Below are 26,532 nucleotides of genomic sequence, written 5' to 3'. Positions count from 1 at the left end.
GGGCTGAATGATTTCACGGAAAATTCAACGTGTGATATTTAAACAACATGTATCCCGGGCAAATATCGAGTTACAATGAGCCATCGATTGATATATCGTATTACTCGAGTAATTCGTTTAGTTGGCTACGAACAATTCCAACAAAAAAATGCGATTAACACGTCAAATCTTCGAGACTCGATTGCCGAAAGCAATTTATTGTATTATCAGTCGATCGTAACACTACTGGGAAAAAACTGGAAAGAAACAAAAACTAAGCAAGCGTTCATAATTTCAGATTCATTTATGCATACGAATACAATGCGTACCGTACAAAAACATGGATAAAAGGATAATTAAATATGGTTTTAAAAATGTTTCTACGCGCTATTCTCGTATTTAATCTTTTCATATTACCCTTTCTGTATTGCTTATTCATGGTTCTTTTTTATTCCTAAATTTTGTAAAAATCTTTTGGTAAATATGCGTAATCCCTGATTTAAAATAGAACAGATATGAATCAGAGAAACAAAGAACAAAATCCGAGAGATAAAATAAAATTTAAAAGAAATATAAAACAGTCTTTTGAAATACTGTAACTGAAAGCAGAATGGTAGGAAGTATGAAATGAGCTTATAAAACAATTATGTATTCAACAAAGAAAAGGAGATTATATAAAATATTAACTTCAAATTACTTTTATGGTAGTTACACATTGTTTAATTAAATATTTTTTAAGAAAGTAAACGATCTTGCTTCCGTATATAGTATTTTAATAGTGTACTAAATCGTATCGTAATACTGAAATTCACCGCGTAATTGTAACGCAAAATGCGTCTTTCACGACAAAATGCGACACATTTTTGCTTTTCACATATTGCATCGAATTAACGCCTGATACGAGACATATCTACGTTAGAATGTCAATATACCGGTATTGGTAATATGCTCGCTGTTCAAATAGCTTAATTAACGAAGCAATAACCGCACGTTTAATAAACCGGTTTACTGAAACAGATTAACGACGAAGACTAGTTCTGCATACCTATTAATTTCTGCGTGCTATAAAACGTTCTACGATTCATCGAATATTTCTATACAGATGAATTACAAAGATCAACAAGCGACAATAATTAATTAATTGAATCTCGTAAGAAAACTGTTTTTTCTACTTCCACGCCATAAAAATCAAGCCTCGGTCAAGATATATAAAAATCACAGATGAAAAACACGATACGATATATTTCCCATTATTTGTAGAAAAGCAATTTTCGACACATCGTTAACCAATTTCTATGTTCAAATTATCTCATTGTTCGTTTTTTGATATTAAACATGCATTTTATCAGCTTCCTGAACATCTAAAAATACAAATAACGTTACAGTAGATTTGCGCAGAGTTGCAGGAAAATCAGAAAATCAACGGAAATTGGGTTATCATATTTTTCTCACGCGATTTTCATCCACAGAAATACTTTACTGCGAATACTGCAGACATACTTGAAAAAATTGTCATTTCAATAGCGCTCGAACGTTAATCCTGTAACGAAAGTAGACCTGTGCGCGTTAAAACCGATCGTCAAATGTCCGAAATCAATTAAAATCAGGCCACGGGACACGCATTAAGCTCGATGGAAAAAATCGCGACGTGTTCACCGACCTGACAAATACGGGCGAAAATGGACACCAGGCATCGAAATCTAGCCGGCAATGTTTTTGATGCTCCATCGAATCGAATCGAATCGAAACACAGGAGTCGCGTCGCGAACTATTGCCTGGAGCGGAATAGGGAGAGGCACGCGAAATCGGTGCTATTAAATACATAAACTGGCGTACACAGCCAGAGGCACGTTCATTATGGTAGCACGTGAGGAAGGAATAATTATCTGGTAATCAAGGCTGGCCCGCATAGGCGATCACGCGAATTCGTGTCAATAACTGATTTAAATACCAGGGAACATGAGTCGACGCCAATATGAATCCATGCGTGAGCACCATATTAACAAAGCCATCATCCTAGAAACGAGGATTGGTGACCAAGAGAAAAAGAGAGAAACGAACAGAAACGTTACGAGTTGTTAAATCGAACGCCATTATATTCGTTTCGCGATATTGTACACCCCAGATCCGGTTTTTGTTTTTCGTTGTGCTTCTCCTGCTGTGTGTTTTCCGATACTCGCGACCGGAAGCGACGTTTAAGCGCCGTTTTCACTGGAACAGTTAAAAATAACATTGCGCGATCGAGCAAAACATTGACGCAGTGAAAATTTCGACGTTAAAAAAGGAAAATTCCATGTTCAGAAAATTCTAGTCGGATAGTAAATAGCCAGAGTCGATGAAGTTATTTTCCTCGTCACTTCGATGTGGATACGTGTCCATGTCAGATCGGTCAGGTTTGTTAGACTCTTCGATTGGAGAAATCGTATACGGTGACATAGCAAAGGAGAAAAAATTAAAACATGCAATTCATCACAGGATTGTTTATGCTTTATATATCAATATAATTATTTCCAATGTATTTCTAAAACGTTTAACTCATACAAATCTGGAATTTGTTGATGGCTTAGTGTTTATGATTTATTTTCTTATTTTTATGATTTCATGTAGGTACACGGGTGTATGTAATATTTGTAACATCGTATTTTATATTTTTCTACTTTTGCTTTCGTATCAAAAGTGAAAATAAACTTTGTTTAACAACTAATTTAACAACGCATGCTTTAATCCATCAAGAAAATTCGTACAGTCAGCGTTTTTACGATCATGTTTCAAACTTGAATGAAATATATGTGAACTTTTGCGATTGGCTTATGTTTCGTAAAAGAAACTTAGTTCAACTGCTTCGTACCATAATTCAAGCTCCTTGGATTCGTACATTCAGCCAAACATAGTTCGTACGAGTAATTCAAAACCGTAATTCGATCGGTTGTTTCGCTCAAATGCTCAAATCACTACGAACTACGAACGATGTGACATCCTATCTGAAGATCGATGAAGTCTTTCGAAGTAGAGGTGAACACGCGTTTGAAACAGGATGACAAACCTTTGCTCGATGGCGAGCGACGAGTAATACGTCAATCGTGACAGCATGTTTTTCTCGCGATGAGACGAATGAATTTTTCAGAAACGCCCGATCCAAGGAGAAATCTTTGACGTCGAACTGCGAAAAAGCAACTGACATTGTGTCGCTATGAAGTTCCAGATATGGATTTTAATAAATAGATATGTAAATACAATACACCCGCGCTATTTCATTCACTCAATGAGATTCGACTATCAAATTTTACAGTACTTCGATGTATCCTTGATAGGTATAACATTACCGGAATAGATACATATTCCTGAATAATTAAACTGATTAATAATTAATTAGTCGGAGGACATTGGACACAAAGCAATTATTTGTAAGCCTGGAGGCAGAAAATGACGATCGTTCGTCGTGTCGAACTGTCGAATATTGTGCGTAAACGTAGAAATGTTATACGGGAAAATTAATTTCGAAAATGCGTTGATGGCTGAACCGCAGGATGGTCGATAGAGGATTAGTAAAATGATAGCACATCAACGAGGAATGTCTAGTATACAGTCGAGTTTACGTTTTATTTTGCAAACATAGATATATTACCATCCATACATCAACGGATAGGCGAAGTACCTAGGCTAGATGGCAATAATTGTGTTGCGATAACGAGATAATGACAGTTATCGGGGTAATAAACGGGTAATTAATAGAAGGCCGTGTATTTAATACCGTCAATACGAGACACGTGAGCGTCGATGAGCGATAAAGGCTAATAAACAGAGAGATCGAAAGGGATGATGAAACGCGAGTCGACTCGAATGAAAGCGGCGTCGAAATCAGCGCACCGCTGTACGTTAATGTTGGCGTCTTATCACGCGACTCGTTATTCAACCTAGTTTCCCTTAAGAACTCCGGATAACTGTATTTATGTTTACCTGTTTCTTTTTTTAATAACATTTCTACGAGTTTACCGGAAGCTTCTTTGATCTTTGCAACCCGGAGCTAACTCCAATCTCTCCGCGCAAATAGATATGCCTTCAGAGAATAATTAATTTTACAGCCGGTAAACGTTCTGCCTCTTTGCAGTTGTTAATGAGATGCTACGAAACTTTCTCTTTTTTTCATCTCTCTCTCTCTCTCTCTCTATCTATCTCTCTATCTCTCTATCTCTCTCTGCCTCTTTGCACCCCTTGCCCATTTAACCTGGCGTGCAAGTAGCATCAAGCGTTATGCAAAACCGTATTCTCGATTCTTTGGCGATAAATATCTGAATTAGGTATTTCCCGTATCTAAGACACTTTACAGGAGCTACTCTACTTTATTGTAACTTTGACCCACATTGCGGAGAACGAACTCCACCAAATTACTTCTACCCCTTGGTCCCGTTTCTAAACTGTTTCTCTATATTTTAACCGCCATGACCGTTCTCCAGAACGAAGCAAATGAAATTGAATCGACGCGCACACGATTACCAGATAATGCGCCAACATAGGGTTCGTGGGCGGAATTTATTGCCAGCATATTCTAATTCGCGATACTAATTGGCCGGTGTATGCGTGTCTGTATATGTTATACCGTACATATGGACAAGGCAGGCAATAGCGAGTGTGCGATGCCACGTCGCTGGTGGTGTACAGGAATCCACGGGTGGCTTAAATGAAACGCTGCCCTTTCTCTGTCTCCGTCTCTCTTTCTAGCCACCCTCGCACTGTCCCTCTGCTCTCTGTCTCACCCAGATCAATAGGGCACCAACGAAACTTCTCCTACCACTTTAGCCCCGAACCAATACCTACGTATACCGACTCTCGTTCCTGTTTCCGGAGGTCGTTCGCCTGTCCCCCATAAATATATGGCGTAACAGAGCCACCAATTAGCCATCGGGACAGCCGTGTCGGGGTATATACGCCCCCGGTCCTGTGCGGATCGGGGTAAGTTCATTCGGGGCACGGTACGGTGGTGCGCGCGAAAATTGGAGAATTCGTTGCGTGGTTGTGCTAGCTAATTCCGGTAACATCCTCGAGCGTCCGCGAGCCGGTAATCAGCTTGAGTTATGAACTTTAACACCGACGCCGGAGAGATACGGTGGCGGAGCGTCGCGAGTCACGCTTTTATTTCCCTTCGGAGCTGATAAGGGGTCGTGGAAATTTCTACCACTCGGTCCACTGTCGTCTCACACCCTTTTACCGACATCCACGTCTTCTTCATCGGCATTTTTTTCACTTTTACGTCGCGCTGGGAAGATATAATTCGCGAAGTGACGGCGCTTTTTATTGCGAGAATATCGCGGCAACCGCCGTCTCTATTTAGTTTATAGAATCGCTCGCGACCGTAGCGCTGCTCTTTACGATCGTGCCGGATATTGAATTAGTTTTCTCCTTTCCTATTTTTCCAGTGTACGGGATTCGTTCTATTCGACGATCGAAGAAAGTTGCATGGATAAAGAGAGTGGGAGGGAGGGAGGAAGAGTCGAGGAAAAAAGAAAGGAACCGATGTTGCGTGCTTTTATCGCGGAGACGTTGGGGCAAACATCATAGCAGCCGTCATAAACGTGGTCCCGGCCCAGGATCATAATAACTTAGCGCAGATTTAGCGACGGTAGAAAACGCGGCTAGCTCACATTTATTACAGGGCTGAATTACCTCGGCAGAGTGGCTGGCCGGAATCGCGTGAAAGACTTATCGCCCTCCACCTATCCGTCATAATACCTGACCCACGACAATGTCTTCAGCTACGCGTTAATAATACTGGTTGTTTCGTTAATTGACTACCGGCACAGGCACCACGGTCGCCGTTCAATAAAAATAAAACGTGGATCGCATAACAAAAGATAGTGGAGAGGTAGTAAACTCGAAAATATACAGTCACGATATATAAAGTAAATTACCGTTATTAAAAGTGGCTCTTTTCGTATTCGCGATACATTTTTTTCAGAAATTACCTCTCGCGCGTTTACCGTCGCAATCGCAATTGAATTTTATTTGACTTCGAGAGATATTTAACACGCGAGAAGCGTTTAACAATGGAAGACGTCTGCCTCGTTGTTAATATATCTCTGGATCGTTGAAAATGTTAATTGTACGAGGGAAATAATAGAAACGAAGGGAAACTCGTTAAAAAATAACACCGCGAGCGAAAGTTGACGGCTGCGCAATTATTATTATTATAGACGGTGAAACGGAACATTGTCCAGAGACTTATGAATAATTATGCGAAAGGGGAACATGGAAATAAAAACAGATAGTAGCGAGGCTAACCGGAAAAATTACTGGGTCATTTCGTGGGGTTTGCGTGTAAATAGAAAGTAAGACGACCGCGCTTTAGAAGGTTCGTCCGGAATCCAAAGTTAAGTGCTGGAAATTAATCGAGAATTACCGAGCATTTGAACGCGAGGTTCCGCCGTTGAATGCTCCAGTAATTAATTCACCGGCGAAATCGTACTGTAGACTATTCGTCGATTACCTCTATACGCTCGCAATTACCCATGATAAATATATTTTATTTTATCTTCAAATACTGTTTATTTTACTTTCTTATTATTACTAGAGTCGCTTAACGAAACCTCATATCATTATGAAAACGATTAACAATTATTCCTCAATCTCCATCGTGTTTTCGATACGTCTAATTAATCTCCATGATAAATATATTCCATTTTATTCTCATCTATATTTTCCTTGGTTACTTGAATTATTTAATAGAATCTTGTAAAACGACTAACGATTATTTTATCAATCATGCTTCTCATTCGCTCAGTTAATGTTGCTAACAGATATATTTTCATATTATATAGATCACTGAATATAATTTGTAGATCACTGTGAGAACGATTAACAATTATTGCTCATTATCCATCGTATTTTCGATTCAACTAATTCTATAACACATTTTATTTGATCTGTATCCCTCTTGTTTCTTATTATCTGAATCATTTAACGCAATCTTCTACCGCTGTACGAGCAATTAGCAATCAAAGTGCTCAATGTCATCCATCAAATTTCCGACGCGTCCAGTTAATCTGACCCATAATATTCCACAATTTTCCCGACTGACACAAATTTCCCTGAATTCGCGAAACAATAAGCGGGTATCGTGATTCGTCCGTGCAATTTCTCCGTCAACCAGCCGACTAATCGTTGTCACCGGCAATTATTCACCAAAATGTCCGTTCGCAGTTTCGGTGGCGATGCAATAATTACCCGGCGACTTTCGTATACGCGCGTTCACTCGCACGCGGATCCTTCATTTCCCCGGTGGTTATCGTCGTTTCGCAGTGAGAACGCTTTTGCACGAGCATTAACGAGTCGCCGGAAGTTTGCACCGACTTTGTCGAACGATGCGTGACGCGCATTAAACATCTTGAAATTATTTCCACGACAATCTCTTGTTCTCCAAGAAACAGAACGCAACTTCCACAACTTTTCATCCGTGAATATTGGCACGCGATAACGCGCAGTTTCGCGAAAGACGTGGACTCGCGTCGAATGGGACCTTAGACAGGGTTAAGAACCGCGATTTCGTAAGTTAAGGTAAGGGGGTGTAAAACTAGCGAGCCACGAGTTAAAAAGTTTTCTTAATCAAGTTATTTAATTTACGTTCTCACACTTTTTGACAGAAGTTATAGAAGTCAGAGTATAAAGGCAGAGGCAGTTGGGGCGGATGTACTTCGTCGCTTCAAATTCTTAGGATAGTTACCGTACCTGCTTCAAAATTTGGAGGAAATTGAGTAATCGTTAAAAGATACGAAAGATCTTGAAGCTTGTTACATTAGACGTACCGATGACCGAGGCGTAAGATTTGCTTCAAATTCTCCAAAATGCATTGTTACAAAGCTATGATACATATAAAATTTCTATGATACGAATCATGATCGTTCTAACCACTTTGGTACTTGCAGTGTTAATTTCATACTTTCTTCTACAAAGAGATTATACCATAGAAGCGCATGCACAGTTCAAGATAAGGTTTTATTAAATATAGAAGGTGTCTTAAGACTCTGGAGTAGAAGCGTAACTGTTCTTTCGAGAAATGTCTTAAGACTCTCGAGTAGAGGTGTAGCTATTCTTTCAAGAAATTTGCTTGGAAGTTGCGCGTTAGTCGTGTTAGTACGTGGAAGACATCCGTCAAGTCGATTCATCCTTCGAATGCTATTGTACTTCGGTTTACCGCAAGAAACTGTTGGCTAGAATCTACTTGCTTGTTAGGATGTATGTAAGTTGGTATTCGCGTGTGGTATGGTACAGTGAAGTTGCGCCAGTGCCAAGAGGAAAGTAATGAAATAACATGTGCTTATGAAGTATCTCGGGAGTTGGAAGCGTACAAAGTATGACGAGGAGAATTTTAAGGAGGATATATTAAACTCGCAGTGCCGGATATACCGGTGGGAAAAGAGAGAAAAAGAAAATTGGTATGGCATGGAAATTCTATTCCATTTCATTCGAAGCTTCCGTAACGGCATCGATCGATAAATTCTTCGAGACACTTCTGACAAATAGAGGGGACGAGATGAAATAAGTCTGATCGTATCGTATTTCTTCGCCGTAATTACTATTATTTTCCAACGCAGCGATGGTATGTTTCGATCAGTCGGTAAAATTCGATTATGCGAAAAGTATTAAATTACGCGGGGCTCGAATTTTAAACGACTCGAAAGCTATCAATTGTTGAAAATATTACGGTGGAAAGGGTGTGGGGAATGCATGTACCTGGATCAGCAGCATGGGGGAGAACAGAATGGAATAATGGGTAATGCGATTAAACGTGCTTGTTCGAATTTTATTCCGTCACGACGACCAAGGGTGGAAAATAAATACGATCGTTCCGATATTTATTGCGAGTCGATCGTCAAACAATCATTGCAAATATGTTTTTATCAGATAGAAATGAAACTTCGATGGCACTCGTGTTGATCCGCCTATTTCGATGCTTACTGTTCCCCTATTATCCCTAGATAGTACATTCGACACATCGGTTCTTTCTCATCGAGAATGTAATTTATACAATATCAAATCTTCAACCATATCAATCCATGATATCAAGGTATATATGTATATATATATTTTTTTTTTGGTCTGTAAGTTTAATAATAACAGTATATAGATAAATATGTTAAATTGTTGTAAAGCACTTAAATGTGTAAATTGTAATGAGATCATCGTGGCATTTATAATGCATGCCAATTATTTATCGGAATTCGATAGGAAATTCGAAACAGAATAGCGTATAATCCTTTTCATCCTTTGTTTCTTTTTTTTTGTTTTTTTTTTTTATTTTTTTAAGAAACAATTTTTGCTAATTCGGGAAACTGGCATATTCACGAAAATATGTATTAAATGAAAATGGTCGAGCGGTTGTAAACATTGTACCATGGGAGATGATAGTTTTTATGATATCCGTAAAATATCGATACAATTTCGAGAGCATCCCGACAATATGTTAAAGTAAAAACGTGTTAACGCGTCTCTGTTTTATTCGTCTTTTTTTATTTCAGTGCCGACGGGAAAGCCTATAATTACCAGTGCTCACAACACGTCTGCCACGTCCATTTATTTAGCGTGGAAGGCGCCCAGTCCTGATACCATTCATGGAGAATTCCTTGGTTATCGAATCGGGTATAAACCTCGAGACAAACCTTACATGGAAGAAAAAGAAGTGTATATCCGTAATCCAGCCATAGACGTAAGTTACGTAAGAAATCGTTCGAATCTCCTTTATTATATTTGTCATATTTAACATTACGTCGTCATTCCTCGTTTAATAAATTTCATATGTTTTGTTTCATTGTAGAATCACACAATCCGCAATCTTCAAACGTACACTCAATATCTAGTGTCGTTGCAAGTATTCAACCCAGAAGGGCATGGCCCTGCGACCACTATCTCCGTAATGACTGACGAAGGAGGTAAGATTAGAAATTTGTTTGTTATTACGTAGTCATTAAATATCTGATAAAAGGACAAGAGATTTAACTACACAGATGTCTCCGACATCCGTTTATAATTTGGCGCTTTAAACCTGAACATGTCGATAAAACAGAATATTCGCTGGTTTCTTTGTATCTTCGGTCGATAAATGCAATTTCGAAGATATCTACTTTAGCTAAATTTGAAAAGGAAGATTCCTGCAATAACGTTCTCTTACCAGCGATCACATAAAATTTAAAGGGATCTAAAATACCCGATGTTGGAAAGGTGGTACAGTGAATTCTCAAGGTTTCAAACATTAATGGAGTAGGAGAAAATGAAATTAAATAAAATGTAGAACGTTTTTAATCAGAATTAAATGAGAATGCCGCTAAATTTGATTGGCCTTTCACTAGATGCTATCAAGTTTTTGCTTTACAGCCGGGTGTTAAGAATTTGATAAACCCTCGTTCGTGGTTTATAGACCTCGTATCAAAATCGTAACTTTTTTATCTTTACCACGTAAAAAAGATACACTTCGCAAAGTAATAAAAGCGTGTCCCATCACGCATCATTTTATGACATTCTATAGCCATTCGGTTGACGATAGAATAATTTAATTATGCACTCTAAACCAGTGCTTTTCTTTGAGCCGTCTCTATCTGTCGAGCGCAATGATTATGCGGGAGGCAGATAACACTTGCTAACGTAACATTCAGAAGATAGCGTACAATCTTTCAGTAACTGACGCAGTTAATATTATTTGAATTCACCATATATCAGGCGCTTTTTCCCAGAGCGTATGCATGAATTCCACGTTTCGTAAAGTTTATGCAAATCGTGGTTATTTCGGAGACGATCGTATCTTTATACGCCTTTCTTGATGGTCCATTCGTTTCTAACTACGTCCCTGATTTCCTTACGGTCTTCAGTTTTGTCCCTCTTTCTCGTGGCTGTCACACGTCGCATTTGCTCTCGCTGAATTTTAGGTCTTGGAACCTGGAACACTTTACTATGTAGCGGTCTTCCTGTGTACAATCGCCACTAGAGGAATCACGGCAGAATACCATTTGCAGAAGTTATTCCCTCCATTCCTCCCAGCTGTCCAATACCTACAATACGATCTTTGACCTGACTCCATTATCCCTGCCTAAAATACGATCTGCTAGGTAGTGTTACTGATGAATTCACCAACAAGTAGATATGTTTCCTTTGCTCCGTTCCGTTCTCCTATTTCTCTATTATTCCTTCTAAATTCTCTCTCGCACACCTTTCGTATTATAATGCTTAACGCACACAAATTCAACATAAGGAAATCTATAATGTTATTGAAACAGACAAAAACATTTGGTTCTCCAATTGGAGATATCTTACCAGTTTCAACTACTATCGCAGCCGCTCTGATACGTAATTACTCAACGGATTATTCATTATCAGGATCCCGATTACTTGGAACTTGGTTTTGTTCTTTGCGATTTCCTTTAGCATACGTAGCTGACATTGAAAGAATACATCGAATGATTTTAAACGACCATTCTACATTGTCTCTAATTGAATGTTGCAGCGAGATCAGTTATTTATTAAAGGAAAGTATCTTGAAGGAAGGCGACATCTGCCCCAAAATCGATGCGACGATCGTAGCGCCGATGGTACTCTAATGATATCATCATGCATCGTCGCCACAGATTCTTATCGACTGGTGAAAGACGCCATCGTCGCATCACGACCGAATACTCGGCACTCGGATCACGTTTTTGACAATGACAGTTACAGGCCACGTGGTACGAAGATCGAACTTTACGTCCCTGAAAGCCCACTCGCCAGCAGGTTTACAGCTGCTCTTCACCACGTCCATAAGTAACCATCGTTCTGTGCCGTCGACGGTGCTTTGCTCTCTCTCTCAAGAGAGGGTACGGTCGAGATTTTCATGGTCGTCGGCACGGTTTTCAGTGATCTGTCGTTGCCGTTTCGTGATTCATACGGGCCTAATCCTCGTCTTCGCCGTTGCTTCACGTTCGCCGATCGGTTTGTACGAATTTTCGCTTCTCTGAAAATCCATACACGTTGGTACAGGGCAGGGACCGTGATAAGAGAGGCAGTGCGCGGAGAATCGGCGGAGCAACGAGGATCGAAGAGACAGCGATGAGAAACAAGAACGGATAGCCCGTAAGCGAGAGAAAGAAAGTCTGTAACGTGGTGGGGAGCACAGGCAAAAAAATAAAGAGAAAGAGGGGAAGAGTTAGGGGTTGCGGGAGAAGAAAAGAGATGGTCGGAAACGTCGGTGGATAAACAGAGAGGGAAACGAACAAAGAAGAAGGAAGATAGAACGAGGGAAGAGGAAGAAAGAGATAGGCAAACCAAAGGGAGGGATTGCCAGGCCGTTTCGGTCGTCGCCATTGGCGCGCCCCTTCGTTTCACGATCGATTTTCCACGATTTTTCACTCCAATATGCGCTACTTCCTCGAGAAGAGTATCGGAGTACGTGGTGAACGTGACACGTCAAAGTCGCCTCTTGTCTCGGCGTGAAGAAGACGCGATAAGCGGGAACAGCCGAAGGAAACGCGTTACAAACACGCTATATACACGTTCATATATATAAAACACTAATACTTGGTGCCTCCTTCTCGCATATGGCTGTGTAACGTGTTCTCCACATTCCCCTCTCTCGTTCGTTTTCCTTCCCTCTTGCCTCCTTTCTTTCTCTCACGCACATTTCCTGGCGCACGTGTATGCCGGCTTGTTAGAAACACTGTGCGCCTGTAGAGTGCGCGCGCGCGTGCTTCTCGTGCATTCTCCGTCTCGCTCCATCCCCTTTGTACGTACACGTTTCAGCGTAGCGCGTCGTCAGTGCTCGTCGCCTGTATTTGTGAACGTGAGTTTCTCTCCCTCTTTCTGTACCTGTCTGTCTGTTTTCTTCCTGACTGGAAGCAAGTCGGAGAAGCGAGTGTAGAGAGCTGGAGTCACGGTTTACCGTACGCGCGAGAACGTTGTACGTTGGTGATCGCGGAGGCAAGTAGTGTGTGTGGCAACGTTCGTGTTCCTCGCTTCAGAGCAGTGCGTTTTGTCACTCTCGCAGCATCGCAACGGTGCTCCATTGCTAGTCCCGAGATGTCGATGGGACGTTATCTTGATTAGGCTCTCTCGCAGTTAGATCTGTCATATTGTGAAGTTACTCGTGGAGATTCTTCGTGCGGTACAGTTTGAAATGGCGTTTGATTCACCGCGCGAACGACGCCTCTTCAGTGCCAGTGACGCCTAGTGTGAGAAAGTTTTCAGTGATTTGCGCACACCACGTCGTATAGTACCGGCCGTATCTTTTTTTCTTTTTTTCTTGTTTTTTTTTTTTTTTTTTGGTTAAGTTAGATCGAGGATACTCGAAACGCAGAGAATCGTATGGTAATGATCGGCCTAGTAAGTGATCCGGGTTGAGAGTTCGACATGGGCGGAATCGTGGCTCGAGGTTGAAGGGTCGATATAGCGTGAAGGGTTCTTCGCACAGTGCCAAAATGACGCTGGATCGGTTGCATTCAATTGACCGTGCGAATACTTCCTATAAGGATTTCGATACTCATCGAATATTCCCATCGGCGTAGTTCTATCGGATCGACGTTACCTTTCATACAGCGTCCTGACAATTCGTAATGCAATCCATGTTGTTTTCGTAAAGTACATTGACAGCGCATCTTATAGAAATATTACTATTGTTGCTACAGAAATATTATTGTCCGACGTACATGCACTTATAATATGCGCTCCAATTTTTGTTTTCGTTAGACATTGACTTATCGCGGTTATATGAATAAGAAATAACTGTCGGTCTACGTAGCGTTACACGAAATACATGTCAATGTCATCCGCTTTGATAATTTATTCTATCTGTGTATCCGCGAATATAGCATATCGCTACGTAGTCCACTTTAATCGACCTTCGCCAGTGTGTAATTGAGTGTAACCTCGTCGACGGTTTTCTCTCGGGGAATGTTGGAACAAGGGTCGTCGGTGCAGTGTCAGGTATGACGAGTACCATCGACGACAAAAGGCAACACCCTTCGCCCTCGAATCTGTCTGGCTGAAAAGCGACGTCTCGTACCAAACGAATCGATTCGTCTTCTGGTGGTCGATCGGTGCGATCCCACGCGACACGCGGTACGGCCAACCTATGCAAATAGCACATACATCGTTGTATAATATCAGTCGGTTTGTGGTGGCCCGAGTTTCTACGTTTTCCGGCGACTTATCGCGGAATTGGATATTTCTTGTCGCAAAGGATATTGGAATCGGAAATAACAGGCGTCTCTCTCTCTCTCTCTCTCTCCCCCTCCCTCAACCCTCGTTGGTCTAACGTCTTTCTTGCGAAACGGAAGTAGATAGGAAATCGTTGATAGTTTACCGATCGTCGCGCACGAAATATCTACGATGTTCTTTCAAGTCGGTTGTACACGAAGTGTGTCAGAATGTATAGAAGTTGCTTAGGTGAATAGGCACCAAAGTAATTGACAATGTTGTTAATGAATATACACGTTATTACACTTTCAAACCACCGTTATAAATCACGTGCAATTTGCATAGAGGAGTATGATAGTCATTTTAAGTAGGTATACCAAAAATGGCAGAATATATCGCACCATATAATGCCATGTAATTTAACCACATTTCTTTTTATTATCTGAATGCCTCGAGTTTACCCTTGAACCGGTGCCCACACATTATGATACACCCTATGTAAGTACACTCGTCGAGGCTTCGTAGGCCAATGAGTCATCCTTTATTGCGGAACATGAATTTTCAACCGAGATCAGCGGAAATGTTTTTCCGCGTTTATATCCTCGTTGTCCGAGCACGCCGGAGCTGGTCTCAATTTTCTTTCCGTCTAGCTTTCCGCACAACTGGGATAGACGTAGGACGTGAAGTTTCTCCGTGACGTATAAATGTCAAGGCTCGTGGTGCTTGTGCACGCGTGCAGCGCCGCTGCGGCCGGTTCTCGGCTAACTTGCGGTTAATATCGCAATCGTTGAGTCATAATTGCGAGTCGTCCATTTGCTCGTGCTTCGTCTCCTAAATCGAACGTGAACAATTCCTCTTTGTTTCAAGAGCTTGCCATTATTCTCAACACCAGGGAAATTTTCTTACTATCGGTCTCCTTTGAATCGCACGATCTTTGCGCACGGAACTACTCCGAGATCTTTCCTGCACGTTATACTGCCATCGCTGCACAAAATGGAATCGTGTCGATGGATAAAAAGATAGAAAGACGCGTAATTCTTGGAGAGATCGTTACACGCGTATAGCTTTCGACAACTGTTTTTGTTAGAAGCGTGAGACACACGTTGCTGGATCCTCGACACGCCGCCGAGGCGTTTGGCCGCGTGTCCCCTCGATCTTGACGTACTAAAAATATAAGGGGAAGCCGTTTTAAAACGTTCCAGAGGGGCCGTGTAATTATTGCTGCGCGACCGGCGAATAGCGAAGTTGATGCGCTCGTTGCTGCCGCCGGCGTCTCCGCTGTTGCTACCGGCGCTGTCGCTGCCTCTCGGTGTGCAGCTCGACGAGAAACAATCGAGGTCATAATTCCGACTAATTGAGCCACTCGACCACACAATTAGGACAACGCGCGAGTTGGGAAGCGGCGATGATCGAATTTATTTTTTTCCACCAGAGCCCCCTTTTTATCTCGCAATTCCCACGTGTGTTTCTCGCGCTCGCGAAACAAAGCGTAAAAAAGAAAGAAAGAGTAAGAGAACGAGTCCGATGGGAGAGAAACCAAATTAGGATAACAAGTTCGATCTCGAGCCACGTTAATATTCCGGTCACGTTGCACGGACGTGTACGCGACGCGCGGAGGTATATCGGGTCGCCAGGATGCAGCACGAACGAAATCATCGCTTCGTTAGCTTCGATCCTTGCTGTCCGATACGCCTCGACAATTTCCTATTCCTTCAGGCGACCGAGGGACGCGCCAATCAATCGATCCGTTCGATCGTTCTCCTCTTGCACCTTGTGTACGCCCTCGCGCCCGTTACGGGGTAAAATCGTATTTGGAAAATATGATCGTTCACCAGTGAGCACCCTCCTACGTTCGAACGATTCGAACGATCAAACGATCCGGATCGAACTGGTTCGATCGTGATCGTGAACTCGGACAATCGTGGGGTGCGATGAGACGACGTAAACTGTGTTTCAACCCCGTGGACCACGGGCCCACGTTTTAAACGTAGTGCTGCAAACACAGCGGAAAAACAGCGATGAACTTTCGCGGAGACACGATTCGTACGGCGGACCGTCTTGTCGCGTATTGTTCCCGTGGTTGGTGTGCGTATCTGCGCGGTGTGCCGTCCCAAGGGTGAGACAAGCGCGATGAGAACGCCGGTAAGAGTAACGAGGATGGACGAATTCGTGAAATAGCCCGGTGGAGAGCGAACGAGCCACGCCGTGTACCGTGCCGTGCCGTGCCGCACACCACGCCACGCCACGCCGCGCTTCACAGCTGCAGCTGCAAAACGAAAATGTCGTGGGCCAGGATAGTCAGTGCCGCTCAACTTGCGGCCGCAGTGGCTATCATCCTCCGGATATTGTTCGCATCCGCGGATCCGATCGCATACACGGACGATCAAACATACGAGCAGACCACCTACACGGCCCCAGTCTCCTCCACCGAGAATGACAGCGACGTTTATCGAGGTAAATGTAATCACAAGATTGACCACCATGATGTTTTTGAGTAGGTGGCGGTTGTGGTCGAAAGATGAGCAAAAAATTTGACTTTCCTTCTTTTTTACGTTTCTTTTTCTCTTCGATGATATTCCGATGATATTCCAAGGAGATGGATAGAAAAGAGAGGATAAGCATTTACATTTCAGTATAAAAATAGAAGAATTAATTACGCGAAGTTGAGCGTGTTTGTGCCAAGCAGATTGTCGTCGAGTTGGAAGTATCGGAAAAAGAAGCAAAAGACATTGGGAATTTATTCAATTAATCACCGGCGTAGCTGATCCTGAAGCGATTCATTGCCGATGATAAATAAACTGCGACAAAGCTATATCATCATGAATACAATCTTCGTACAGGATGCTTCATTATGGGTAGTCTTTCGATGAACAATTTTCCATTCGCCATATGTCGTGACCTCCGACATATTCTGAAATAGTCTGAAACATATGGATACGATTAATGGCATACAATTTGTCGATGATATCCTGCAGTATTATGAATAAAAAAAAAAAAAAAAACATTGCTTACTAACGTAACATGCGTCAGGAAGAAATCTCCCGTAAGACGTACTTCCCTCCATCCTTTTTCAATTTTTCAAAATGGAAAAACTCGCGATCTATACAAAATTAAATGTTCAACAGGTACCTAGCGTTTATCTCACGATATATGTTCTACGATATCGCGAAAGAAATACTGCTTTACAAACATAACACGTAGCAAAGAAAAATTATCCGTAAATCGTTTCTTGCTTCCTTGTTCTTATTAATTTTCGAATTAAAAAATCTCGCCATTAAATTCTCAAGAAATACTCCGCAGGATCGCAGGTCGATAATCGACACGCAGCGTTCGCTGCGAAAAAGATTTTCCCGTCGCGTGCACTGGAGTGACGTTCGCGCGCCACTTGTTTCCTTTTCCATCTCGATTCCGGGGAACAAGGTGCAGCTCGCGTGTATTACATTTCTCTCGTGGAATCCACTTCAGCTTGTCTAACTAGCGCAGCGTAGCGTAGGAACGCGTTGTCTCCCTCTTGATCCCGTCTCCTTCTTCCCTATCTGGCTTGGTCTGTTTCTCCTGAAACGCACCTTGCCGTCGCGCGACGTTACGTAAGCGGTTTAGCGCGGATTTGCGGGCACGTACGTTGTCATAAAGGCATGAAAACAGCGCGTTGCGTTTCCTCTGGCGTGCGATCAGGTTCCGAAGCGTAGCCACGAAACTAGTTCTGGCCGCGGGAAGGAAACACAGCCGCCAAGAAATGGTCGTCACTCGATCCTGTGCACACACTCCGCCAGGAAGCGAGTAGCATTTCCGTCCGACGAATAGTCGACCAGACCTCTGCGCCTTCCTTTTCGACACGACCTTTTTTCGCGCTGTAGTTTCGGTCCAGTTTCGCAACCGCCATTCACGGATCGTCATTCGCGAGGACGCGTGATCCGCCTGTAAAATACAGATTTCTTCTCTCTGCATCGTTGCAACAACCACGCTCCGGTTGACCTCATAGCATCGAACAGGTATAGAAATATGGAAATTCGGCCCTGTCGAGCGTAGATATTCTACTTCTTTTTTTTTTTTTTTTTTTTTTTTCTCTCGTTTTCAGTTCGTTTTTGGAAGTCGGAGCACGTTAAAAACACACGAGGCATTCAGTCGGTCTATTTTTACGCGAGAGGCAAGAGGACTTCAAGGCCGTACACTCTAATTTACATGGTCGAAAATGTTTAGACGTGTTTGCGCGCATTTGCTAATGCCCATCGCGGAGGACGCGTATCTCGAATTAATGGCATCTTAATGGCCTTTCGCCCTCCGAGACTCACCTTGCTCCGACACGGTCGAGGGACGTCGTAATGTTCGATGCTTTGTAGTCGATGGCGTGAGCTGAAATATGTAACACTTTTGGAGTTGCTGCTTTGGAATAAAAGAAACCGTGATGCAATTCTGTTCGACGGTGCATTTTGCTTTGAGTGAATCATGGTCATAAACTGTTTACTACGCAAGGTTATTTAAAGTGGTACAAGTCTATACTTTTATCAATCATTAATATAAGGAACGGTTGAACAGTACATCGAATAAATGGATCGCATCTTCGGAATAAGAGAAATCGCGATGTAATACCGTATTATTAAAATAAAGTACACTTTATGTCAGACGAATTATAAACTGCGTCTAAAAATGTTTAAAGAGCTAGAAATCTTATACTTCACTCGTTGATCGTTAATCTAAGTAAAAACTTGACATTGCCATCGAATAAATGAATCGTTTCTTTGGAATAAAAGAACACGTGATGCAATTCTATTCTTATTCTATGTGTCGAGTGAATCACAGACTTAAACAGTCTATTGCACAAAGTTATTTAAATTGCTACAAATTTATATTTTTGTTTATCGTTAATATAGGGAAGAGCTTAATATTGCATCGAATAAACGCCAATTTGTTGACATCGAACAACGCAAGCTTTCGATGTAATTACGCGGAGTTACATAACGAAAAATCCGGTACTTTCGTTGTGCTCGATCATTCGAAAAATAACTAGACGCTGCATCGAATAAATATTAATTTACAAAAATCATAAAATATCAAGCATGGAACTCGGATTTTCATATTTTACGGCAGTTGAATGTCAGACTAGCTTAAATTCCCAGTATATTTCGAGAGGAATGTTCAGCTTTGAGGAGTGCCGTGAGTCACTCGGCGTGAAACGCGTTAAGACGGCAAGCGATTTTACCGTGGCACTGGTCCGAGGACGAAATCGCAACGGTGCAGGCTTGAGTAAAGCAGCCGATCGAAAAGGTAGCGTTGCATACGTTTCAAGTTCATAAACTTGCCGCCTAGGGAACGAGAAAGCAGGTAACGCGAAACAGGTAGTCGACGATCGTTGCTTTTCTTATCAACCGTTCCTTTCACTGGAGCACCGTTACTCATTGCTAACCGATCCTAATACAGCTACTTTCGCCTGTGTCTCTCTTACGCAGCACGAAACCACTCAGATATATCTGCGTCGATTCTTTCGGCAATGGGGAAGTGGATACATCTCTCATTTCAAGTTATTCTTGCAAATTATAGAAAATTATGAAAATGATGAAAAATGAGAAGATTTGTTAAGCCGAAGAAGCTGGGAAATCTTCTGATTTACAGTTATAGCGTGGTTATGAATTTGTGGATTTGTTGCTTATGGACGTTTATGGATGTTTATGGATGTTTATAGATTTATGGAAAATATAAACGCATAGAATGCGCATAATATGCAAAAAAATATAAAATATTCAAAGCATAGTATTGTATTATATATTGTTATATGCTGTATTACGCATTCAAGTATATATTAGCATTCTTTGGAATATTTACTATGAAGGAAACGGAAACGGTAACAGTGGTGCGCAAAAGTTTCCGGCCAGATATATTTTTACTTTATATTCTAATAGCCATGGTTTTTAAAGAATTTTAACTAATATTATATGAGTATATAACATTGTTAATTATTTTACTGATCGTATCCTTATACCTAATATTAATTAAAGTTCCTTTAGGTATTGTTCTTGGAATATAAAATCAACTTGCTCACAGATGTACCTGCTTAGGTCCTATCTTTTTTCAGTCCGAAATATATGAATTTGCATAAACATTCGCCATTTAAATACAACATACGCTTTCATACCAATCTCGATTCTATTTTTCCCTTTGCCGCGTCATTTTCTCTCCCCAAAGATCACTCGAAGTGAATCGTTCATCGAATTGTTATCAAAGAAACACCCAGCAAACGCGCCTGTTATATAAGAATTTTCTCGCTGTACATTTCCTGACAGTAATTCAACCGGTCAGCTGCATTCGACCACGAAAGAAAGTTGCTCCTAAACTCTACCTACGTAAGAAAACAGGATCAAGAAAATGTATGAAGTCATCCGTAACTTTAACTCCTAATTTAAGACTTTACACTTCAACGTTTTCCCCCAGGTGCGGTAAAACAGAAGTTTCTAGACAGCAAGGAAACGCCGGAGAAAACGTTTTCCCGTGATCGCGTGCAACGTGGAAAAATGATGGGCCAAGAGACGCGAGTTCTCGGCGCGCGTGGATCCAAGCGGTCGATTCTCACCTTTCTCCTGGCGAGTTTTCTTCGGCCTGCAGAAGCGCGAACCGCGCGCTCGACCTTGTCTATTCACCATACACGATCACGTTCATTTTTCAGAAGTCGCGTATCGTGATACAACACTATTCGGTTGCGAATTCTAAAGGTCTTCGCAGCCGATTGTCGAGCACGTCGTCGTCCTTCCCTCTTCGCGTGAACGAGACGTGAATACGGATTACAAGGGAGTCCGTTCTCTTGCTCGAGCTTGGTTTTTCAACGACGAAGAAAAGCCCCGCTCGAGGGTGGAGATTCACGTAAAACGAGACGCGTCGCGAAACGCTTTTGCGACGAAACGTCGCGGAAGAGTTATCGACTGCGTGGAAATGCGCGAATTTGCCGAGGGGTGAGTGTGAAATGCAACGGCTCGGCTGAATATGCTTTCGACATTCTTTGAAACTATGGACGATCGTGTTGGGAAAGTGAAAATTACACGTTCGTGGCTGAAACTTCAGCTTCCTTGTTAGGTTATTAGGTGAAACTGAAGTCTATCTCGTTGTCCTTAAGTAAACGTCCATCAACGGAGTTTACTTAACAGAGCACATCAATACTTCTGTCCAGTATATAGCTTTTCTCTGTTGACAACGATTCATTTTCATGTCCAGTAGGGCATTTAAGGCACGAGTTTAGTGTCGTTTTCAGATTGATACGATTTTCCGATACGATTTCTCAACAGTATCTCGTTATTTCGTTAAAGACTCAGTAGCGAAACAAAGTGCGAAAGTGTCGTATATGTAACATTATTAACCCCACTGTTCTTTTCGCTTCTTCGTCTTCGTTTTCTTCTTCTTATTCTGGAATATTTTAGTCAAAAAATGCGTAGAATACTAAACGTAGTAAAATTATATCGAGTATTAAAGCCAAATATTTAATAATCCATATAGACCTGAGAAGAACTGTACGATTAAAAAACGTAAACTATGCTATTGTTTCGTCGAAGTACAATATAATACAAAGTGTATTAAAATAATAAATACATTATGAAAACCCACTGCACGAATGGAAGGCACGAAGAAAATCTGTAATTTGAACAAGAATAGCTAAAGTACGAGTACCTGAATTTCCTCAAACTTCATAAAATTGTATGGATCTAAGCGATAAATTTTAACAGAAGCAAATGTTCTGCAAATTCTTGCAACTCTTCTCCACGATCGTAACACGAATTTAATAGAATTGGTCAACGTGAATTGGCTAAGAAGAAATTACAGATGTAATGTTACGTTATCGCGTCGTTTGGCTTTAATGGGTTAAAGAAACTTTCTTGCAACATTTTCGCGCGGATAATCCTCTTACTCTTGGGTGTTGCGATATTGGTGGCTTCAATCATCCGTTGAAATCGCGACACCGCATCGTGCCGCTCGAATACACGGATGGCGCCTAACGTTCACGCGTCTAACCGTTGATGCGTAGAATTATTGCGCTTCAGAGAATCACTGGAGAGTGTAGGTGTCATTATCGAATTCCGTTCGGTGCCCGCAGGATATCGGTTTCTCCCGAGTATCGTTTGAAATTGGATGTACAATCGAATGGCTTTGCATTGAAGAAACATATCAATGAACAAATACTTTTATTCTCATGTTTATTTCATCTACGATATCTGCGATTGCAATTCCTTTCGTATGGCGATGGAAATTCGTGTGCAACCTTTCGCCCTGTCCACCCCCTTGTTAAAACTTGGCGAAATTCAATCGCCAAGCCATACAAGCGATGGATCGTTTCATATGTACATATACCGTTTCGTCTCCCTCGATACGAGTACCAGATGTTTCGACGAGATAGGGGATCGAAAACATGAAAGCGACGCGATAAAATTTGATCCAGTTGGATTGTTTCAACGCTACTAGCTATTCCAGGTGTTTTCGAGAAATAGTAAAGAAGAAGAGAAAGAAGAAGAAAGCAAAGAAGGTAGCTCCGATCTTAGGTAACAGCTGCGGTCGTTCTGTACGAAAAGTGAATAGTGTCTATAGAGTTACTCGTCGCGGCGCGAGGGGTCTGAGAAGACACTCGAGGCGAAATTAATTATTCAGATTTTGGCCGTCGCAAGCTTGCTCTCGTCTTTGTACGCTGAAAATTGGAAAGCCACCTCGGAAGATGATGAGCTGCCTGACGATAAGGAAGGAAAAACTGACACGCCGACGAGTGCATCGACCGAAAAATAGTTTACGGAGCCGAGCGTTTTCGAGGGGTGCTTCAACTCGAGTATGACAAAATCGTTTCCGATGATCGCGTGCTAACGGCTTCCTTCGCACTTGCCGCACGAAATGTGAAAATCATTGGAAATAACGACACCGTTCGTTCGTTCGGTTCGAGTATAATTAACGTTATAGCGCGTTAATGATTGTATTGCATTTTTTAAACCTATAATTGATGTATAACCGTAAGCGAAATAACTTTGTAATGACGAAGTGTATGAAACCTTGGTAAATTTTATTTTCTTGATAATTTGGAAAATATCACGAAGCGTTATACTAGCAATATATCAATTTTTCAATTCATCGATCGTGTATAATAGTAATGTATAACTCACAATATTTCTTTTTGTAAATTTCTGAACATTTTTGCTTATATAATTTTTATAGTTTTGTAACTTTCATTTTCGTGTTCCAGTGCCAACGAAACCATTGAATCTGTCGTCCCACGGCATCACATCCACCACCATTGAACTGTCATGGGCCGAGCCAGACTACGCCAATGGGATCATTTCCGGTTATCGCATTTACTACATGCATTCCAATTACACCGACGTCCAAATGTACAGAACCGACGAGTATGATGGACCAGTCATTGAATTCGTTTTGAAAGAATTAGGTGAGTTAGTTATATTAAAAACGGAGCAGTCCAAAAATATTTTTATCTTCTCGTCATCGTCGTTTCTTTTTATTCGCGTTGAAGGCGAGGCCCGTAATAAGCAAAGAGTACTAATATACAATTATCTGTTTCGAGAATCGTTATTCGTGTAAAGAAACAAGAGACATCAGTGTGCGTGGCTTAACGATAAGCTGGAACTCTTATCATCGCGATGCGTTACATGCTCATCCTCGATAACTGCAGGTGAACGCATTGTTAGATAACACAAATTTGATCTTATTCATATGGTAAATTCTATGTTAGGTACGATACATTTATTTTACAAATTGCAAGTTTGAAATAGAAAGTTATTCCACGAACATTTCACTGCTTCGGTAGATAGTCAATGGTATATAAAATATATGTGCACATATCGATAAAATATATTAGGGAATATTTATATACATATTACAAAATATTATACGTTATCAAATTATATGCTATAGATTATTGTATATATTAAATAATATTTTCTAAATCGGGATTATAAAGTAATTGATGTTGGCTGAAACTATCTTCTGTATGTATACCACAAACGCACTGTTTAATTATAATATCAATTAATAACCTCAACTAAAAATTTATATTTCAATATTATTCAAATATTATTCTTCTGTTATTAAATTTAATATTAGTCTTCATTAATTCTATATCATTCTTCTCGTGCAATATTTTATTATCAGATTGTATTTTAATAGAAAAATTCGTCCCTCCTGATTTACCTAGAAAACTGCTCTCCATCTAATCACTGGACCAAGTGATTATACGATACCGCATTACCTCAACTGATCAGTTAATTCCTTTCAGAACCGTACACGGAATACAAGATATGGGTAAAGGCTTATACGTGGAAGAACGAGGGCGAGCCCTCGGACCATATCATTCGTCGAACAGATATTTCAGGACCCAGCGCGCCGTTGATCTTGAACGTTACTTGTCCGACTCACGATTCTGTCTACATCCAATGGGCCAGGCCGAATCTCTTTTGGGGTTCTATCGATTACTATTTCATCAATTATCGAATCGAGAACGACAATCGTTACGAGGAGATCGAAATGATGACGGAGAAGAATCATCTTGAGAGCGCGGTACGTTTCAGTTTGCTATAATTCTCACTTCGACTCCACCAGCCGCGACAGTTCTTCCACTTTCTTCGTTCTCAGTGTTTTCACTGCGAATAGCTGGTTTATTTCACGCGATGCTCTACCACGAAGAAAAAGAGACAGCCACCGAGAATTACTGGACTGGAACTCCGTTAACTGGAACCTTTCGTTTTCCCTATTCATCGATTATTTCTCTCAGCTTTAGATAAACAATGTTTTCTCTTATCTGGTTTGATAAACAATTTCTTTGACAGTATCAAACGTAGAAAGCTAGTTTACGAAAAATAGCAGTAGACTGACTTGCACTATTATAATTGTCTCTAAATGTGAGTTGTTTTGAGCTGATACGCTCAGCTGACACGAGAACATCCTTGAACGATTAAAGCGTTTTGTCGGTTATCGACTGCAGACGTGCCGGAAATGCACGGGACGGACGAACTTCCTTATCACGTTGAATTCCAAATTGAAATTACGCGATGACTCACACGAGTCGCTTACAGAGAACCCCAGTACACAGCGAGGATCGTAGAAACGTTGTGTACGCACCCGAATAACTTCGATAAACGCTTTTTTATCCACAGATGATCATACCAAACCTGACGATGAACAGCGTGTATGAGATCGTGGTGCGTGGAGGCACGCGAAGCGCTATCGACAATCGGTTGATTATACGCGGAGAAGGTTCTGCTCCACAGAAGGTGCGCGGCATTCGCGATTGCAACAGAGCACCGCCGTTATTGCCACACAGTACCATATGGTTCAGCAGCGGAGTGATTGCCGGGGTGATCTGCGCTTGTCTGGCGGTGATGCTGATGATCACGTCCTTCGTCCTATGGAAGTGAGGATCAATCGTTTGTCCTCTTTCATTTTAAACGTCTATATCTTTCTTGCATGACGCCGTTCTCTTATTAAACATTTTTACTTTCTTCTTATTTTTCTCTTCTTTCCTCCCTTTTTTTTTCTAATTCATATATTTTTAGCAACGGAAACAGGATTATTGAGGTACCGGCGGAAGAGCAAGAATTTATTAAGTCGTGGTGTTCGTTCTTCGTAAAGCCCGATAGTCACGAGATTACTGCCCACAGTCTTGTTCACTCATTCAACTTTGCAAATGCAATACCTCGCCCTCATCATACGATAATACGCATTCGGTCGTCTTCGTGCAATTACAAACGATCTACGATGCAGTCATACAGTATTACATGGCACGTAGTCGGTGCGCTGTTCGCGATTAGTCCGCTCGACGAGCGCTCAGTTTACCGGCTGCTCTCGTGGTATTCAGACTGGCCGTACATTATCATAGCTAATGGCACAGGAAAACAATTATACGTACGGTGAACATTCGGCTCTAGGTGTCTCTCCGATTTACGGTTCCCTCTCCGCGGCGCGTGTAGTCCCTCCTTTTCTTCGATTCTCGCAGTCTTTCTCCTTCTCTATCGCCGACTGACCTCTTATCGTACGCGATAACAACTAGTAACAACGACAACGTAAGGTTTCCCAGTCGTACGGCGGCATTTCGTGAGTACATCGGGACGTCACGTTTCATTCGTTTCGCTTGTTTTGCCAGGAGTGGAGGGTTCCATCGAGTGTTACAATAGTCGTGTGCCAAAACACGTGCCGTCGCGTGCAATCTCCTGCATTTTCGCTGGTCGATCGGCATCGTCGAAGATGCTCAAGGACGTCGATTCAAACGCGATACTGTGTGAGTCGCGAGGGAACGATTCGTAAAGAAGGAATACTTTCTGGGTCACGGACGGCGTGCTTCGCTCTGTGCCTGTGCGTTGCTCGCTCTTGCAGTTTATTCGAGGAACGTTCACCTCGATTCCTCTTGCTCTGCCGATCGTTGAAAATTTTCTGCACAAT

The 26,532-nt window shown here is 41.6% G+C and overlaps 1 protein-coding gene across 4 annotated transcripts in view; it reads left to right on the top strand.

Annotated features, from left to right (window-relative positions):
- Window positions 1–26,532, top strand: part of LOC117206828 (tyrosine-protein phosphatase 99A-like) — a 420,696-nt gene that overhangs the window by 382,481 nt on the left and 11,683 nt on the right. For 3 of the 4 annotated variants that reach the window (XM_033446516.1, XM_033446517.1, XM_033446513.1), the window contains exons 5-9: window positions 9,489–9,685; window positions 9,785–9,899; window positions 23,327–23,527; window positions 24,374–24,654; window positions 25,251–25,507. In XM_033446516.1, coding sequence (XP_033302407.1) covers window positions 9,489–9,685; window positions 9,785–9,899; window positions 23,327–23,527; window positions 24,374–24,654; window positions 25,251–25,507 — 1,051 coding nt within the window. The remainder of the gene's footprint in view (window positions 1–9,488; window positions 9,686–9,784; window positions 9,900–23,326; window positions 23,528–24,373; window positions 24,655–25,250; window positions 25,508–26,532) is intronic. The other variant, XM_033446514.1, reaches the window with a different exon arrangement.

This window comes from Bombus bifarius, unplaced genomic scaffold (assembly GCF_011952205.1).
Source record: "Bombus bifarius isolate JDL3187 unplaced genomic scaffold, Bbif_JDL3187 scf7180000008008, whole genome shotgun sequence".
Taxonomy (NCBI): Eukaryota; Metazoa; Arthropoda; class Insecta; order Hymenoptera; family Apidae; genus Bombus; species Bombus bifarius.
This window is presented reverse-complemented; position numbering and strand designations above follow the sequence as displayed.